This window comes from Aphelocoma coerulescens, unplaced genomic scaffold, assembly GCF_041296385.1.
Source record: "Aphelocoma coerulescens isolate FSJ_1873_10779 unplaced genomic scaffold, UR_Acoe_1.0 HiC_scaffold_320, whole genome shotgun sequence".
In the NCBI taxonomy this organism is placed as follows: Eukaryota; Metazoa; Chordata; class Aves; order Passeriformes; family Corvidae; genus Aphelocoma; species Aphelocoma coerulescens.
In genome coordinates, this window is record NW_027183664.1 from 1 (window position 1) to 17,516 (window position 17,516).

At 62.3% G+C, this 17,516-nt stretch overlaps 1 protein-coding gene across 1 annotated transcript in view; it reads right to left on the minus strand.

Annotated features, from left to right (window-relative positions):
- Positions 1-411: 411 nt before the first annotated feature.
- NPHS1 (NPHS1 adhesion molecule, nephrin) overlaps positions 412-17,516 on the minus strand; it is a gene marked incomplete at its 3' end in the record, with an annotated part of 39,044 nt that continues 21,939 nt past the window's right edge. Inside the window, exons 13-23 of the mRNA XM_068999300.1 lie at positions 17,166-17,343; positions 16,311-16,443; positions 11,856-12,028; positions 10,549-10,686; positions 6,500-6,640; positions 5,169-5,290; positions 2,990-3,179; positions 2,178-2,361; positions 1,233-1,531; positions 716-827; positions 412-575 (exon numbers count right to left, since the gene is read on the minus strand). Coding sequence (XP_068855401.1) covers positions 412-575; positions 716-827; positions 1,233-1,531; positions 2,178-2,361; positions 2,990-3,179; positions 5,169-5,290; positions 6,500-6,640; positions 10,549-10,686; positions 11,856-12,028; positions 16,311-16,443; positions 17,166-17,343 — 1,834 coding nt within the window. The remainder of the gene's footprint in view (positions 576-715; positions 828-1,232; positions 1,532-2,177; positions 2,362-2,989; positions 3,180-5,168; positions 5,291-6,499; positions 6,641-10,548; positions 10,687-11,855; positions 12,029-16,310; positions 16,444-17,165; positions 17,344-17,516) is intronic.

Genomic DNA, 17,516 nt, shown 5'->3' on the forward strand with positions numbered 1-17,516 from the left:
GAAACGGCACTTCCGGTCAGCTCCGGGGAACTTCCGGTTCACTACCCGGTGCTATCCCGTGATGCCTTGCGTTTCTGGCCACGCCCACCGACTCACACCGGTGCCACTTTCGTTTCTTTCTCCGACTTCCGGTGCTGCTTCGACTTCCGCTTCCGGTTTCCGCCCCGATTTCCGACACCCACCCAACCACTTCCGGTCTTTCCTCCGCTCACTTCCGGTCTATCCTCCCTTCACTTCCGGTTCTCGGAATGCCCACCCCGGCCAAGCCACAACTTCCGGGTTAGAACCGGAAGTCAACCTCCTACCACTTCCGGCGGCCATTTTTGCTCCGCCAGTCCACTAAGCCCCTCCGTGTCCCTCACGTCATTTCCGCTTTCAAACCCCACTTCCGCCGCGTTTCCGGGTCCCTACCGGAAGTGACGGCCCTCAGCCGCGCGGGGGCGCTGTCTCCGCGGGCGTTGCGGGCGCGCACGGTGACGTCATAGGGCGTGGCCGGGCGGAGCCCGCTCAGCGTGAGGGAGAAACCGGAAGTGACGAGAGCAGCGGGTGGGGGAGGGGCGTCCGGACCTTCCGCACTTGTGGAGGGGGGGGGGAAGCGAAGGAGCGGAAGTGAGGAGCGGAAAGAGCAGAGAAACCGGAAGTTGGGGTGGGCGGACAGGAAGTGACGTCACACAGGGCCGGAAGTGGGGGGTTTGGGGGGAAGGGCGCCTCCTACCGGAGCAGGAAGTGCTGGGGGAGGCCGCCATCGAAGCCGGGGAGCCACGAGAGGCTCAGGGAGGTCCCCGAGAGCCCCGAGAGCCGCAGGGCCCGGGGGGGGTCCGGCCGGTCTGGGGGGGGGGGGGAGGGGAGGGGAATCATCCCAGTGCTCCCAGTATCAGCCCAGTATGGTCCCAGTATGGTCCCAGTATTGTCCCAGTGCCGTCTTGAACCCTTCCAGTTCCCCCCAGTGCCTCCCAGTGACCTCCCAGTCCAGCCCTGTTCTCTCCCAGTCCATCCCAGTCTGTCCCAGTTCCCTCCCAGTCCATCCCAGTGCCCTCCCAGTATAACCCAGTTCCCTCCCAGTATAACGCAGTTCTCTCCCAGTCCCCCCCAGTCCCTCCCAGTGCCCTCCCAGTTGCTCCCAGTCCCACCCAATCCCCTCCCAATCCCCTCCCAGTTCCCTCCCAGTCCCTCCCAATCCCCTCCCAATCCCCCCCAGTCCCTCCCAGTCCCTCCCAGTTCCCCAGCCCCACCTCCCAGTTGCAGCCGGAGGCTCCTCCGGACGCTCCCGCGCTCGTTCCGGGCCACGCACACGAAGACGCCGACGGTGCCGTTGCGGCTCTCCCAATGCTCCCAGTCCTCCCAGTCCGGGGGCGCCGGGGGTTGGTTGTGGTAGCGGTAGCGGGGCCGGGGGGACTGGGAGGACTGGGAGGACTGGTGGGAGCGGAGGAAGAGGCGGCGCAGGCGGGCGCGGGCCCCGGTGACGTTGGCCACGCTGAGCACGGAGCTGGTCCAGGGCCCCTCCCGCCACTGGCGCTCCTGGAACTGGGAACTGGGACCAGTATGGGGGAGAGTGGGGTCAGGGTGGGGCTGGGAGGGGGACTGGGAGGGACTGGGAGGGACTGGGAGGGGATTGGGGGGGACTGGGAGGGACTGGGGGGGACTGGGAAGGACTGGGAGGGGATTGGGAGGGACTGGGAGGGGATTGGGAGGGACTGGGAGGGACTGGGAGGGAACTGGGTGGAGCTGAGGTGGACTGGGTTTCAACTGGATCAAACTGGGAAAGATTGGGGTCAAACTGGGACGCACTGGCACAAACTGGATGGACTGGGGGCTACTGGGCAAAACAGCAATCCCCTCGCAGTCCCTCCCAATCCCCTCCCAATCCCTCCCAGTCCCTCCCAGTCCCTTCCAGTCCCTCCCAGTCCCTCCCAGTCCCTCCCAGTCCCTCCCAATCCCCTCCCAGTTCCCTCCCAATCCCTCCCAGTCCCTCCCAGTCCCTCCCAGTTCCCTCCCAATCCCTCCCAGTCCCTCCCAGTCCATCCCAGTCCCTCCCAATCCCTCCCAGTCCCTCCCAGTCCCTCCCAGTTCCCTCCCAATCCCTCCCAGTCCCTCCCAGTCCCTCCCAGTCCCTCCCAATCCCTCCCAGTCCCCTCCCAGTCCCTCCAGTCCCTCCCAGTCCCTCCCAGTTGCCTCACCCCGGCTCCCCGGTGCTCAGGCCGTGCCCGTTCCTCTCCCAGTTCAGCTCCACCGCGGGCACTCCCCGGGCGCGGCACCGCAGCTCCGCCGACTCCGCCCCCTCGGGCACCAGCACCGCCCCCGGCCCCGCCCCTGGCCCCGGCCCCGCCCCCAGCTCTGGCTCCGCCTCCATCTCGGGACCGTCTGGAACGGGGGAGGGGAAGGGGGGGGAGGGTCAGTGGGAGGGCGCCCCCTGCTGGAGGCACCCATTGGTTTATCAGCCCCGCCCCTCCCCCTTGGCCCCTCCCCATTTCGGCCACGCCCACGGATTGGCTCCGCCCCCTTTGCCCTGAGCTTGTTAAGCCCCTCCCCCTTTTTCTGTTGGCGCCTCCCCTTCCCCTTTAAGCCCCGCCCCCTTAACCCCTCCCCCTTTGGCCCCTCCCCCTCAGAGCCCTCCCCTTCGACCCCGCCCCCCTTTAGCCCCTCCCCCTTTCACCCCTCCCCCCTTTAACCCCTCCGCCTTTGGCCCCGCCCCCTTTCACCCCTCCCCCTCCCACCCCTCCCCCCTTTTACCCCTCCCCCTTTCACCCCTCCCCCTCTCTAAGCCCCTCCCCCTTTAACCCCTCCCCCTTTAACCCCTCTTCCTTTAGCCCCCTCCCCCTTTTTTAAACCCCTCCCCGTTAGACCCCTCCCCCTTAAGTCCCTCCCCCTTTAACCCCTCCCCCTTTTACCCCTCCCCCTTTAGCCCCTCCCCCTTTAAAGCCCCTCCCCCTCCAGCCCCTCCCGCCCCCTCCCCCTCCCGCCCCCTCCCCTTTCGGCCCCTCCCCCTCACATCTGACCACGAGCCGCACGATGGCCCTGGCCGGGGGGGGCACCCCCGAGTCCACCCGGCACTCGTAGGGTCCCCCCAGCTCCCGCCGCGCCCCCGACACCCGCAGGGCCCCCCCGCGACCCCCGGGACCCCCCCCCGGCTCCGGCCGCAGCTCCGGGGGCAGCTCCAGGGGGGGGGAGCCGGGATCGCCCTGGGAAAGGACGGGAAAAAACGGGAGAGAACGGGGTCGGCGGCAAAGGGCAGCCCCAAAAGAACCCCGAAATAGCCCCGAAAATACCCCAAAATAGCCCCCAAATAACCCCAAAAATATCCTCAGGACAGCCCCAAAAGAACCCCGAAATAGCCCTGAAATACCCCAAAGTAGCCCAAAATAACCCCAAAAATATTTTCAGGACAGCCCCAAAATAGCCCCAAAAATACCCTCAGGGCAGCCCCAAAATAACCCCAAAGTAACCCCAAAAAATACCCTCAGGACAGCCCCAAAAAACCCCGAAATAGCCCCAAAAATACCCTCAGGGCAGCCCCAAAATAACCCCAAAGTAACCCCAAAAATACCCTCAGGACAGCCCCAAAAAACCCCGAAATAGCCCCAAAAATACCCTCAGGGCAGCCCCAAAATAACCCCAAAGTAACCCCAAAAATACCCTCAGGACAGCCCCAAAAAACCCCGAAATAGCCCCGAAAATACCCCAAAATAGCCCCCAAATAACCCCAAAAATATTCTCAGGGCAGCCCCAAAATAGCCCCAAAAGAACCCCGAAATAGTCCCGAAAATACCCCAAAATAGCCCTGAACTAACCCCAAAAATACCCTCAGGGCAGCCCCAAAATAGCCCCAAAATAACCCCAAAAATACCCAAAATAACCCCAAAATAGCCCCGAAATAACCCCAAAATAGCCCAAAATAGCCCCAAAATAGCCCCGAAATAACCCCAAAAATACCCCAAAATAACCCCAAAAATACCCTCAGGACGGCCCCAAAATAGCCCCGAAATAACCCCAAAAATACCCCAAAATAACCCCAAAAATACCCTCAGGACGGCCCCAAAATAGCTCCAAAATAACCCCAAAAATACCCCAAAATAGCCCCAAAATAATCCCAAAAATACCCTCAGGGCAGCCCCAAAATAGCCCCCAAATAGCCCCAAAAATACCCCAAAATAACCCCAAAAATAACCTCAGGGCAGCCCCAAAATAGCCCCCAAATAGCCCCCAAATAGCCCCAAAATAGCCCCCAAAATAACCCCAAAAATACCCCAAAATAACCCCAAAATATCCCCGAATTATTCATAAAATACTCCCAAATCGCCCCAAAATAGCCCCAAAATATTCCTAAAAATAACCCCAAAATAACCCCCAAAAAAATCCCCCCAAATCCCCCTCAGGACCCCCCCAAATCCCCCCAAAATCCCCTCTGGGACCCCCCAAATCCCCCCAAACCGCCCCAAATCCCTCCAGGGACCCCCCAAATCTCCCCCAGGACCCCCCAAATCCCCCCCACTCCCCCCCAAGCCCCCCCAAAATCCCCCCCAAATCCCCTCAGGACCCCCCAAATCCCCCCCAAATCCTCCCCAGGACCACCCAAAACCCGCCCAAATCCCCCCCAAAACCTTCTCAGGACCCCCCAACTCCCCCCAAAATCCCCTCCGGGACCCCCCAAAATCCCCTCCGGGACCCCCCAAATCCCCCCAGGACCCCCCCAAATCCCCCCAGGACACCCCCAAATCCCCCCAAATCCCCTCAGGACCCCCCAAATCCCCCCAAATCACCCCCAAATCTCCCCAAATCTCAGGAACCCCCAAATCCCCCAGGACCCCTCAAATCCCCCCAGGACCCCCTCAAATCCCCCCAAATCACCCCCAAATCTCCCCAAATCTCCTCAGGACCCCTCAAATCACCCCCAAATCCCCCCAAATCACCCCCAAATCTCCCCAAATCCCCTCAGGACTCCCCCAAATCCCTCCCAGGACCCCCCCAGACCGGCCCAGGCCCCCCCAAATCCTCCCCAACCCCCCCAAGCCCCTCCAGGACCCCCCAAATCGCCCCAAACCGCCCCATATCCCCCCCATATCCCCCCAAACCCCCTCAAGACCCCCCAAATCCCCCTCAGGACCCCCCCCAAATTTCCCCTAAATCCCTCCCAGGACCCCCCAAATCCCCCCCCAGCCCCTCCCCCTCACCAGCCGCCCCCAGCGGACGCTCCCCGGGGGGAGGGGGCTTCCCTCGGCCTCGCACAGCAGCTGCCCCTCCCCCCCCTCGTCCACCACCACCGGGTCGGGGGCGCGGACGATGCTGGGGGGCACTGGGGGGGCAGGGGGAGGGGTCAGGGGGGCGGGAGGGGGGGCTGGGGGGGATTTGGGGGGGTCCTGGGGGGGTCCTGGGGGGGATTTGGGCGGTTTGAGGGGGATTTGGGGGGTCCTGGGGGGGTTTGGGGGGCATTTGGGGCAGTCTGGGGGGATTTGGGGCAGGTTGGGGGGGATTTGGGGGGTGCTGGGGGGGATTTGGGGGGGATTTGGGGCAGTTTGGGGGGATTTGGGGGGTCCTGGGGGGGATTTGAGGCAGTTTGGGGGGGATTTGGGGGGTCCTGGGGGGATTTGGGGCAGTTTGGGGGGGATTTGGGGGGTGCTGGGGGGGATTTGGGGGGGTCCTAGGGGGGATCTGGGGGGTCCTGAGGGGGATTTGAGGGGGATTTGGGGGGTCCTGGGAGTGATGGGGGGGGGATTTGGGGGGTCCTGGGGGGGATTTGGGGGGGGATTTGAGGGGTCCTGAGGAGGATTTGGGGCAGTTTGGGGGTCCTGGGGGGATTTGGGGAAATTTGGGGCGGTTTGGGGGGGATTTGGGGGGTCCTGGGGGGACTTGGGGGGGATTTTGGGGGTCCCGGGGTGGGATTTTGGGCAGTTTAGGGGAGATTTGGGGGGTCCTGGGGGGATTTGGGGCGGTTTGGGGTTGTTTGGGGGTGATTTTGGGCTGATTTGGGGGCGATTTTGGGGTGGGATTTTGGGGTCATTTTGGGCTGATTTTGAGGCGATTTTGGGGTGGGATTTTGGGGTCATCCCGGGCTCATTTTTGGGGTGATTTTGGGGTGATTTGGGGGTGATTTTGAGGCAATTTTGGGATGGGATTTTGGGCTGATTTGGGGGCGATTTTGGGGTGGGATTTGGGGTCACTCCGGGGTCATTTTTGGGGTGATTTTGGGGGGATTTTGGGGCGATTTTGAGGCGATTTTGGGGTGGGATTTTGGGGTCATCCCGGGCACATTTTTGGGGTGATTTTGAGGCAATTTTGGGATGGGATTTTGGGGGATTTTGTGGTGATTTGGGGGCGATTTTGGGGTGGGATTTTGGGGTCATTTCATTCCGGGGTCGTTTTTGGGGTCATTTTGGGGCGATTTTGAGATGGGATTTTGGGGTGATTTTGGGCTGATTTGGGGGCGATTTTGGGGTGGGATTTTGGGGTCATCCCGGGGTCATTTTTGGGGTGATTTTGGGGGGTGATTTGGGGGGTCCCGGACCCTGGACCAGCAGCGTGACGTCAGCGCCGGCCCCGCCCTCGGCGTTGCGGCACCACACCCGGTAGGGGGCGCTGTCGGCGCGCGTGACGTTGGCGATGAGGAGGGCGCCCCCTGGCGAGAGGCGGAAGCGCGGGGAGCCCTCTGAGGGGGCGGGGCCAAGAAAAGGGGGCGGGGTCAGAGAGAGGCCACGCCCACCCCGGAACTTCCGGGGCGCGCCCAGTAACGGCCCAGTAACGGCCCAGTAACGGCCCAGTAACGGCCCAGTAACGCCCCAGTAACGCCCCAGTAACGGCCCAGTGCTCCCAGTAACACCCCAGTAACGGCCCAGTAACGGCCCAGTAACGCCTCAGTAACGGCCCAGTAACGGCCCAGTAACGGCCCAGTAACGCCCCAGTGCTCCCAGTAACACCCCAGTAACGGCCCAGTAACGCCCCAGTAACGGCCCAGTAACGCCCCAGTGCTCCCAGTAACACCCCAGTAACGGCCCAGTAACGGCCCAGTAACGCCTCAGTAACGGCCCAGTAACGCCCCAGTAACGGCCCACTAACGGCCCAGTAACGGCCCAGGAACGGCCCAGTGCTCCCAGTAACGCCCCAGTAACGGCCCAGTAACGCCCCAGTGCTCCCAGTAACGGCCCAGTAACGGCCCAGTAACGCCTCAGTAACGGCCCAGTAACGCCCCAGTAACGGCCCAGTAACGGCCCAGTAACGGCCCAGTAACGCCCCAGTGCTCCCAGTAACGCCCCAGTAACGGCCCAGTAACGCCCCAGTGCTCCCAGTAACGGCCCAGTAACGGCCCAGTAACGCCCCAGTAACGGCCCAGTAACGCCTCAGTAACGGCCCAGTAACGGCCCAGTAACGGCCCAGTAACGGCCCAGTAACGCCTCAGTAACGGCCCAGTAACGGCCCAGTAACGCCCCAGTGCTCCCAGTAACGCCCCAGTAACGGCCCAGTAACGCCCCAGTGCTCCCAGTAACGGCCCAGTAACGCCTCAGTAACGGCCCAGTAACGCCTCAGTAACGGCCCAGTAACGGCCCAGTAACGGCCCAGTAACGGCCCAGTAACGCCTCAGTAACGGCCCAGTAACGGCCCAGTAACGCCCCAGTGCTCCCAGTAACGCCCCAGTAACGGCCCAGTAACGCCCCAGTGCTCCCAGTAACGGCCCAGTAACGCCTCAGTAACGGCCCAGTAACGCCTCAGTAACGGCCCAGTAACGGCCCAGTAACGGCCCAGTAACGGCCCAGTAACGGCCCAGTAACGCCTCAGTAACGGCCCAGTAACGGCCCAGTAACGCCCCAGTGCTCCCAGTAACGCCCCAGTAACGCCCCAGTGCTCCCAGTAACGCCCCAGTGCTCCCAGTGACCTCCCAGTGCTCCCAGTAACGCCACAGTGCCCTCCCAGTAACGCCCCAGTAACGCCCCAGTGCTCCCAGTGACCTCCCAGTAATGCTCCAGTGCCCTCCCAGTGACCTCCCAGTAACGCCCTAGTGCTCCCAGTGACCTCCCAGTAACGCCCCAGTGCCCTCCCAGTGACCTCCCAGTAACGCCCCAGTGCTCCCAGTAATGCCCCAGTGCCCTCCCAGTGACCTCCCAGTAACGCCCCAGTGCTCCCAGTAACGGCCCAGTAACGGCCCAGTAACGGCCCAGTAACGGCCCAGTAACGCCCCAGTAACGGCCCAGTAACGCCCCAGTAACGGCCCAGTAACGGCCCAGTAACGCCCCAGTAACGCCCCAGTAACGCCCCAGTAACGGCCCAGTAACGCCCCAGTAACGGCCCAGTAACGCCCCAGTGCTCCCAGTAACACCCCAGTAACGGCCCAGTAACGGCCCAGTAACGGCCCAGTAACGCCTCAGTAACGGCCCAGTAACGGCCCAGTAACGCCCCAGTAACGGCCCAGTAACGGCCCAGTAACGGCCCAGTAACGCCTCAGTAACGGCCCAGTAACGGCCCAGTAACGCCCCAGTAACGGCCCAGTAACGCCCCAGTGCTCCCAGTAACGCCCCAGTAACGGCCCAGTAACGCCCCAGTGCTCCCAGTAACGGCCCAGTAACGGCCCAGTAACGCCTCAGTAACGGCCCAGTAACGCCTCAGTAACGGCCCAGTAACGGCCCAGTAACGGCCCAGTAACGGCCCAGTAACGGCCCAGTAACGCCTCAGTAACGGCCCAGTAACGGCCCAGTAACGCCCCAGTGCTCCCAGTAACGCCCCAGTAACGCCCCAGTGCTCCCAGTGACCTCCCAGTGCTCCCAGTAACGCCACAGTGCCCTCCCAGTAACGCCCCAGTAACGCCCCAGTGCTCCCAGTGACCTCCCAGTAATGCTCCAGTGCCCTCCCAGTGACCTCCCAGTAACGCCCTAGTGCTCCCAGTGACCTCCCAGTAACGCCCCAGTGCCCTCCCAGTGACCTCCCAGTAACGCCCCAGTGCTCCCAGTAATGCCCCAGTGCCCTCCCAGTGACCTCCCAGTAACGCCCCAGTGCTCCCAGTAACGCCCCAGTAACGCCCCAGTGCCCTCCCAGTGACCTCCCAGTAACGCCCCAGTGCTCCCAGTGACCTCCCAGTAACGCCCCAGTGCTCCCAGTAACGCCCCAGTAACGCCCCAGTAACGCCCCAGTAACGCCCCAGTAACGCCCCAGTAACGGCCCAGTAACGCCCCAGTAACGGCCCAGTAACGCCCCAGTGCTCCCAGTAACACCCCAGTAACGGCCCAGTAACGGCCCAGTAACGGCCCAGTAACGCCTCAGTAACGGCCCAGTAACGGCCCAGTAACGCCCCAGTAACGCCCCAGTAACGGCCCAGTAACGGCCCAGTAACGCCTCAGTAACAGCCCAGTAACGGCCCAGTAACGCCCCAGTAACGGCCCAGTAACGCCCCAGTGCTCCCAGTAACGCCCCAGTAACGGCCCAGTAACGCCCCAGTGCTCCCAGTAACGGCCCAGTAACGGCCCAGTAACGCCTCAGTAACGGCCCAGTAACGCCTCAGTAACGGCCCAGTAACGGCCCAGTAACGGCCCAGTAACGGCCCAGTAACGGCCCAGTAACGCCTCAGTAACGGCCCCAGTAACGGCCCAGTAACGCCCCAGTGCTCCCAGTAACGCCCCAGTAACGCCCCAGTGCTCCCAGTAACGCCCCAGTGCTCCCAGTGACCTCCCAGTGCTCCCAGTAACGCCACAGTGCCCTCCCAGTAACGCCCCAGTAACGCCCCAGTGCTCCCAGTGACCTCCCAGTAATGCTCCAGTGCCCTCCCAGTGACCTCCCAGTAACGCCCTAGTGCTCCCAGTGACCTCCCAGTAACGCCCCAGTGCCCTCCCAGTGACCTCCCAGTAACGCCCCAGTGCTCCCAGTAATGCCCCAGTGCCCTCCCAGTGACCTCCCAGTAACGCCCCAGTGCTCCCAGTAACGCCCCAGTAACGCCCCAGTGCCCTCCCAGTGACCTCCCAGTAACGCCCCAGTGCTCCCAGTGACCTCCCAGTAACACCCCAGTGCTCCCAGTAACGCCCCAGTAACGCCCCAGTAACGCCCCAGTGTTCCCAGTAACGCCCCAGTAACGCCCCAGTGCCTCCCAGTAACGCCCCAGTAATGCCCCAGTGCTCCCAGTGACCTCCCAGTGCTCCCAGTAACGCCACAGTGCCCTCCCAGTAACGCCCCAGTAACGCCCCAGTGCTCCCAGTAATGCCCCAGTGCTCCCAGTGACCTCCCAGTAACGCCCCAGTTTATCCCAGTGCCTCCCAATCCCTCCCAGTCCATCCCAGTCCCTCCCAGTCCCTCCCAGTCCCTCCCAGTCCCCTCCCAGTCCCTCCCAGCACCCTCCCAGTCCATCCCAGTCCCCCCCAGTCCCTCCCAGTCTGTCCCAGTCCCTCCCAGTCCATCCCAGTCCCTCCCAGTTCCCTCCCAATACACTCCCAATCCCTCCCAGTCCCTCCCAGTCCCCTCCCAGTCTCTCCCAATCCCTCCCAATCCCCTCCCAATCCCTCCCAATCCCCTCCCAGTCCCTCCCAGTCCCTCCCAATCCCCTCCCAATGCCCTCCCAGTCCCTCCCAGTGCTCCCAGTACCGGGGCTCAGGCTCCTCCCCCGCACGCTCCAGCTGCAGCTCTCGGGGGGGGGATGGGCGCTGACCTCGAACCCCAGGACGGCATCGGAACCTTCCGGAACCAGCACCGGGGAGGGCCCCGCGCGCACCAGGGGCGCGTCTGCACCAGTACCGACCAGTATGGACCAGTACGGACCGGTACGGAGCGGTACGGACCAGTATAAACCAGTATGGACCGGTACGGACCAGTATAGACCAGTACGGACCGGTACGGACCAGTATAGACCAGTACAGAGCGGTACGGACCAGTATAAATCAGTATGGACCGGTACGGAGTGGTACAGACCAGTATAAACCAGTATAAACCAGTATGGACCGGTACGGACCAGTATAGACCAGTACGGACCGGTACAGACCAGTATAGACCAGTACGGACTGGTACGGACCAGTATAAACCAGTATGGACCAGTATGGACCAGTACGGAGCGGTACGGACCAGTATAAATCACTATAAACCAGTATGGAGCGGTACGGACCCGTATAAACCACTATGGACCAGTACAGGCCAGTAAAAACCAGTATAGGCCAGTACAGACCAGTACAGACCAGTATGGACCAGTACAGACCAGTACGGAGCAGTATAAACCAGTACGGACCAGTATGGACCAGTATGGACCAGCATGGACCAGTACAGACCGGTACAGACCAGTACGGACCAGTATGGACCAGTATGGACCAGCATGGACCAGTACAGACCGGTACAGACCAGTACGGACCAGTATAGACCAGTATAGACCAGTATGGACCAGTACGGTACCAGTATGGACCAGTACGGAGCAGTACAGACCAGTATGGACCAGTACAGACCAGTACAGACCAGTACGGACCAGTATAAATGAATATGGACCAGTACTGACCAGTACTGACCAGTATGGACCAGCATGGACCAGTACAGACCGGTACAGACCAGTACGGATCAGTACGGACCAGTACGGACCAGTACCAACCAGCATGGACCAGTATGGACCAGTACAGACCAGTACAGCACCAGTATATCCCAGTTCCCTCCCAGTCCATCCCAGCCCCTCCCAGCCCCTCCCAGTCCCTCCCAGTCCCCCCCAGTCCCTCCCAGTCCCTCCCAGTTCCCTCCCAGTTCCCTCCCAATCCCCTCCCAGTCCGTCCCAATCCCCTCCCAATCCCCACCCAGTCCCTCCCAGTCCCTCCCAGTCCCTCCCAGTCCCTCCCAATCCCCACCCAGTCCCTCCCAGTCCCTCCCAGTCCCCTCCCAGTCCCTCCCAGTCCCTCCCAGTCCCTCCCAGTATCACTCACGCCGCAGCCACAGGATGTGGGCGGAGCTCACGGCCACGCCCATCCCCCCGCTCCAGGCGCGGCACGTGATTGGCTGCCCCTGCTCTGACAGCGCCCCCTGCAGGAGCAGCCGCGACCCCACCGTGACCCCCCCGTAGGGGGCGGGGCTGGGGGGGAGGGGCAGGCCCGGGTCCCTGCGGGGAACTGGGGTTACTGGGAGGGACTGGGAGGGACTGGGAGGGGATTGGGGGAGATTGGGAGGGACTGGGAGGAAACTGGGAGGGGACTGGGAGGGACTGGGAGGGACTGGGAGGGGATTGGGAGGGACTGGGAGGGACTGGGAGGGGATTGGGAGGGACTGGGAGGGGATTGGGGGGGAACTGGGAGGGACTGGGAGGGACTGGGAGGGACTGGAAGGGGATTGGGGGAGATTGGGAGGGACTGGGAGGGACTGGGAGGGGATCGGGAGGGGATTGGGAGGGACTGGGAGGGGACTGGGAGGGACTGGGAGGGACTGGGAGGGACTGGGAGGGACTGGGAGGAACTGGGAGGGGATTGGGAGGGACTGGGAGGGACTGGGAGGGACTGGGAGGGGACTGGGAGCACTGGGAGGGAGTTTCGGGGGACTGGGAGGGAACTGGGAGGGACTGGGATGGACTGGGAGGGACTGGGAGCACTGGGAGGGGATTTCGGGGGACTGGGAGGGAACTGGGAGGGACTGGGATGGACTGGGAGGGGACTGGGAGGGACTGGGAGGGACTGGGAGGGGACTGGGAGGGGACTGGGAGCACTAGGAGGGGATTTTGGGGGACTGGGAGGGAACTGGGAGGGGACTGGGAGGGGACTGGGAGGGACTGGGAGGGACTGGGAGGGGACTGGGAGGGACTGGGAGGGACTGGGAGGGGACTGGGAGCACTGGGAGGGGATTTCGGGGGACTGGGAGGGAACTGGGAGGGATTGGGATGGACTGGGAGGGGCTGGGAGGGGACTGGGAGGGAACTGGGAGGGACTGGGAGGGGACTGGGAGGGACTGGGAGGGGACTGGGAGGGACTGGGAGGGACTGGGAGGGGTCACTGGGGTCACTGGGAGGAGTCACTGGGGTTACGGGGAGGGGTCTCAGGGGTCACTGGGCGTTACTGGGAGGGGTCACTGAGGTCACTGGGGGTCACTGGGAGGGGTCCCTTGGATGTTACTGGGATTACTGGGATGTTACTGGGAGTTTCTGGGGTCACTGGGAGGGGTCACTGGGATGTTACTGGGATGTTAGTGGGAGTTACTGGGGTCACTGGGAGGGGTCTCTGGGATGTTACTGGGGGTTACTGGGAGTTACTGGGGTCACTGGGAGGGGTCCCAGGGGTCCCGGGGGTTACTGGGTGTTACTGGGTGTTACTGGGAGTTATTGGGAGGGGTCACTGGGGTTACTGGGAGTTACTGGGAGGAGTTACTGGGGTCACTGGGAGGGGTCCCTGGGGTTACTGGGAGGGGTTACTGGGGTTACTGGGAGGGGTCCCTGGGGTTACTGGGAGGGGTTACTGGGATTACTGGGAGGGGTCCCTGGGGTTACTGGGAGGGGTTACTGGGGTTACTGGGAGGGGTCCCTGGGGTTACTGGGAGGGGTCACTGGGTGTTACTGGGAGGGGTCACTGGGTGTTACTGGGGTTACTGGGAGGGGTCCCTGTGGTCACTGGGAGGGGTCACTGGGGTTGCTGGGGGTCCCTAGGAGGGGTCCCTGGGGTCACTGGGAGGAGTTACTGGGTGTTACTGGGGTCACTGGGAGGGGTCCCTGTGGTTACTGGGGGTTACTGGGAGTCACTGCGAGTCACTGGGAAGGGTCCCTGTGGTTACTGGGAGGGGTCCCTGGGGTTACTGGGGTTACTGGGAGTCACTGGGGGTTACTCGGAGTCCCTGGGAGGGGTCCCTGGTGTTACTGGGAGTGGTCACTGGGATGTTACTGGTGTTACTGGTGTCACTGGGATGTCCCTGGTGTCCCTGGGAGCGGTTACTGGGATGTTACTGGTGTCACTGGGATGTTACTGGTGTTACTGGGATGTCCCTGGTGTCCCTGGGAGCGGTTACTGGGATGTTACTGGTGTTACTGGGATGTTACTGGTGTTACTGGGATGTCCCTGGTGTCCCTGGGAGCGGTTACTGGGATGTTACTGGTGTCACTGGGATGTTACTGGTGTTACTGGGATGTCCCTGGTGTCCCTGGGAGCGGTTACTGGGATGTTACTGGTGTTACTGGGAGCGGTCACTGGGTGTCCCTGGTGTTACTGGGATGTCACTGGTGTTACTGGGAGCGGTTACTGGTGTTACTGGGAGCGGTTACTGGGATGTTACTGGTGTCACTGGTGTTACTGGGAGGGGTCACTGGTGTTACTGGGATGTCCCTGGTGTCCCTGGGAGCGGTTACTGGGATGTCACTGGTGTTACTGGGAGGTGTCACTGGTGTTACTGGGAGGTGTCCCTGGTGTTACTGGTGTCACTGGTGTTACTGGGATGTCACTGGTGTTACTGGGAGCAGTTACTGGTGTCACTGGTGTTACTGGGAGCGGTTACTGGTGTCACTGGGAGGTGTCCCTGGTGTTACTGGGAGCGGTTACTGGTGTTACTGGGAGCGGTTACTGGTGTCACTGGGAGGTGTTACTGGGAGCGGTTACTGGTGTTACTGGGATGTCACTGGTGTTACTGGGAGGTGTCACTGGTGTCACTGGGATGTCACTGGTGTTACTGGGAGCGGTTACTGGTGTCACTGGTGTTACTGGGAGCAGTTACTGGTGTCCCTGGTGTTACTGGGAGCGGTTACTGGTGTTACTGGGAGTGGTTACTGGTGTCACTGGGAGGTGTCCCTGGTGTTACTGGGAGCGGTTACTGGTGTTACTGGGAGCGGTTACTGGTGTCACTGGTGTTACTGGGAGCAGTTACTGGTGTCACTGGTGTCACTGGGAGCGGTTACTGGTGTTACTGGGAGTGGTTACTGGTGTCACTGGGAGGTGTCCCTGGTGTTACTGGGAGCGGTTACTGGTGTTACTGGGAGCGGTTACTGGTGTCACTGGGAGGTGTCACTGGTGTTACTGGGAGCGGTTACTGGTGTTACTGGGAGCGGTTACTGGTGTCACTGGGAGCGGTTACTGGGAGGTGTCCCTGGTGTTACTGGGAGCGGTTACTGGTGTTACTGGGAGCGGTCACTGGTGTCACTGGTGTCACTGGGAGGTGTTACTGGTGTCACTGGTGTTACTGGGAGGTGTCACTGGTGTCACTGGGAGCGGTTACTGGTGTCACTGGGAGGTGTTACTGGTGTCACTGGTGTCACTGGGAGCGGTTACTGGTGTCACTGGTGTCACTGGGAGGTGTTACTGGTGTCACTGGTGTTACTGGGAGCGGTTACTGGTGTTACTGGTGTCACTGGGAGGTGTTACTGGTGTGACTGGGAGCGGTTACTGGTGTCACTGGGAGCGGTCACTGGTGTCACTGGGAGCGGTTACTGGTGTCACTGGGAGCGGTTACTGGTGTTACTGGGAGGTGTCACTGGTGTCACTGGTGTCACTGGGAGCGGTTACTGGTGTCACTGGTGTTACTGGGAGGTGTCACTGGTGTCACTGGGAGGTGTTACTGGTGTCCCTGGTGTCACTGGGAGCGGTTACTGGTGTCACTGGGAGCGGTTACTGGTGTTACTGGTGTTACTGGGAGGTGTCACTGGTGTCACTGGGAGGTGTTACTGGTGTCCCTGGTGTCACTGGGAGCGGTTACTGGTGTCACTGGGAGCGGTTACTGGTGTTACTGGGAGCGGTTACTGGTGTCACTGGGAGGTGTCACTGGTGTTACTGGGAGCGGTTACTGGTGTCACTGGGAGCAGTTACTGGGAGGTGTCCCTGGTGTTACTGGGAGCGGTTACTGGTGTTACTGGGAGCGGTCACTGGTGTCACTGGTGTCACTGGGAGCGGTTACTGGTGTCACTGGTGTCACTGGGAGGTGTTACTGGTGTCACTGGTGTGACTGGGAGCGGTTACTGGTGTCACTGGTGTTACTGGTGTCACTGGGAGGTGTTACTGGTGTCACTGGTGTCACTGGTGTGACTGGGAGCGGTTACTGGTGTCACTGGTGTGACTGGGAGCGGTTACTGGTGTTACTGGGATGTTACTGGGAGGTGTCACTGGTGTGACTGGGAGCGGTTACTGGTGTCACTGGGAGGTGTTACTGGTGTTACTGGGAGCGGTTACTGGTGTCCCTGGTGTTACTGGGAGCGGTTACTGGTGTTACTGGGAGCGGTTACTGGTGTCACTGGTGTCACTGGGAGGTGTCACTGGTGTTACTGGGAGGTGTCACTGGTGTTACTGGGAGGTGTCCCTGGTGTCACTGGGAGGTGTCACTGGTGTGACTGGGAGCGGTTACTGGTGTCACTGGTGTGACTGGGAGCGGTTACTGGTGTTACTGGGATGTTACTGGGATGTCACTGGTGTGACTGGGGCGCTCACGGGGCGCGGCCGGGGCGGAGCCAGCGCAGCTGCGGGGCCGGGTGGGCGGGGCCGGCGCGGCACGTGAGGGTCAGGGCGTGGCCAGGGCGGGGCTCCCGCGGGGCCACCGAGATGGAGACGGCCTGGGCCGGGACTGGGGGGACTGGGAGTTACTGGGAGGGACTGGGAGGGGACTGGGGGGGACTGGGAGGGACTGGGAGGGACTGGGAGGGGACTGGGAGGGACGGGGAGGGACTGGGAGGGACTGGGAGGGGACTGGGAGGGGACTGGGGGGGACTGGGAGGGCCACAAAGAAGCCCCGCCCACCTGTGGCCACGCCCCCAATCCCCTCCCAGTCCCTTCCAGTGCATCCCAGTGCCCCCTCAATCTCCTCCCAGTCCCCCCAGTCCCCTCCTACTCCATTCCCAGTTCCCTCCCAGTATATCCCAGTCCCTCCCAGTCCCCCCAGTCCCCTCCCAGTCTCTCCCAGTCCCTCCCAGTCCATCCCAGTCCCTCTCAATCCCCTCCCAGTCCCTCCCAGTCCCTCCCAGTCCCCCCCAGTCCCTCCCAGTCCCTCCCAGTCCCTCCCAGTCCCCCCCAGTCCCTCCCAGTCCCTCTCAATCCCCTCCCAGTCCCTCCCAGTCCCTCTCAATCCCCTCCCAGTCCCTCCCAGTTTCTCCCAGTCCCTCCCAGTCCCCCCCAGTCCCTCCCAGTCCCTCTCAATCCCCTCCCAGTCCCTCCCAGTCCCTCCCAGTCCCTCTCAATCCCCTCCCAGTCCCTCCCAGTCCCTCTCAATCCCCCCCCAGTCCCCCCCAGTCCCTCCCAGTCCCTCCCAGTCCCCGGGCCCCGCCCCCTTTCTAAGCCCCGCCCCCTCACACGTGACTCGGAGCCGCACGGGGGCGCTGCGGGTGGGTGGCGCCCCCTGGCGGACGGGCCCCGCCTCGCACCGGTAGGGGGCGCCGTTGTCGCTGGGCGTGGTGGTCACGTGCAAGGCGCGCGAGGTCACGTGACCAGAACGGGTCTGGGGGGGAGCGTCCGCCAGGGGGCGCCCGGCCTGGGGAGGGGGCGGGGCTTGAACTGGGAGGGACTGGGAGGGACTGGGAATAGTTTGGGAATTTTTGGGGGGGAATTTTGGGAATTTTTGGGGGGGATTTTTTGGGAAGTTGGGGGAGATTTTTTGGGGGGATATTTTGGGGATTTTTTGGGGACTTTTTAGGGATTTTTTGG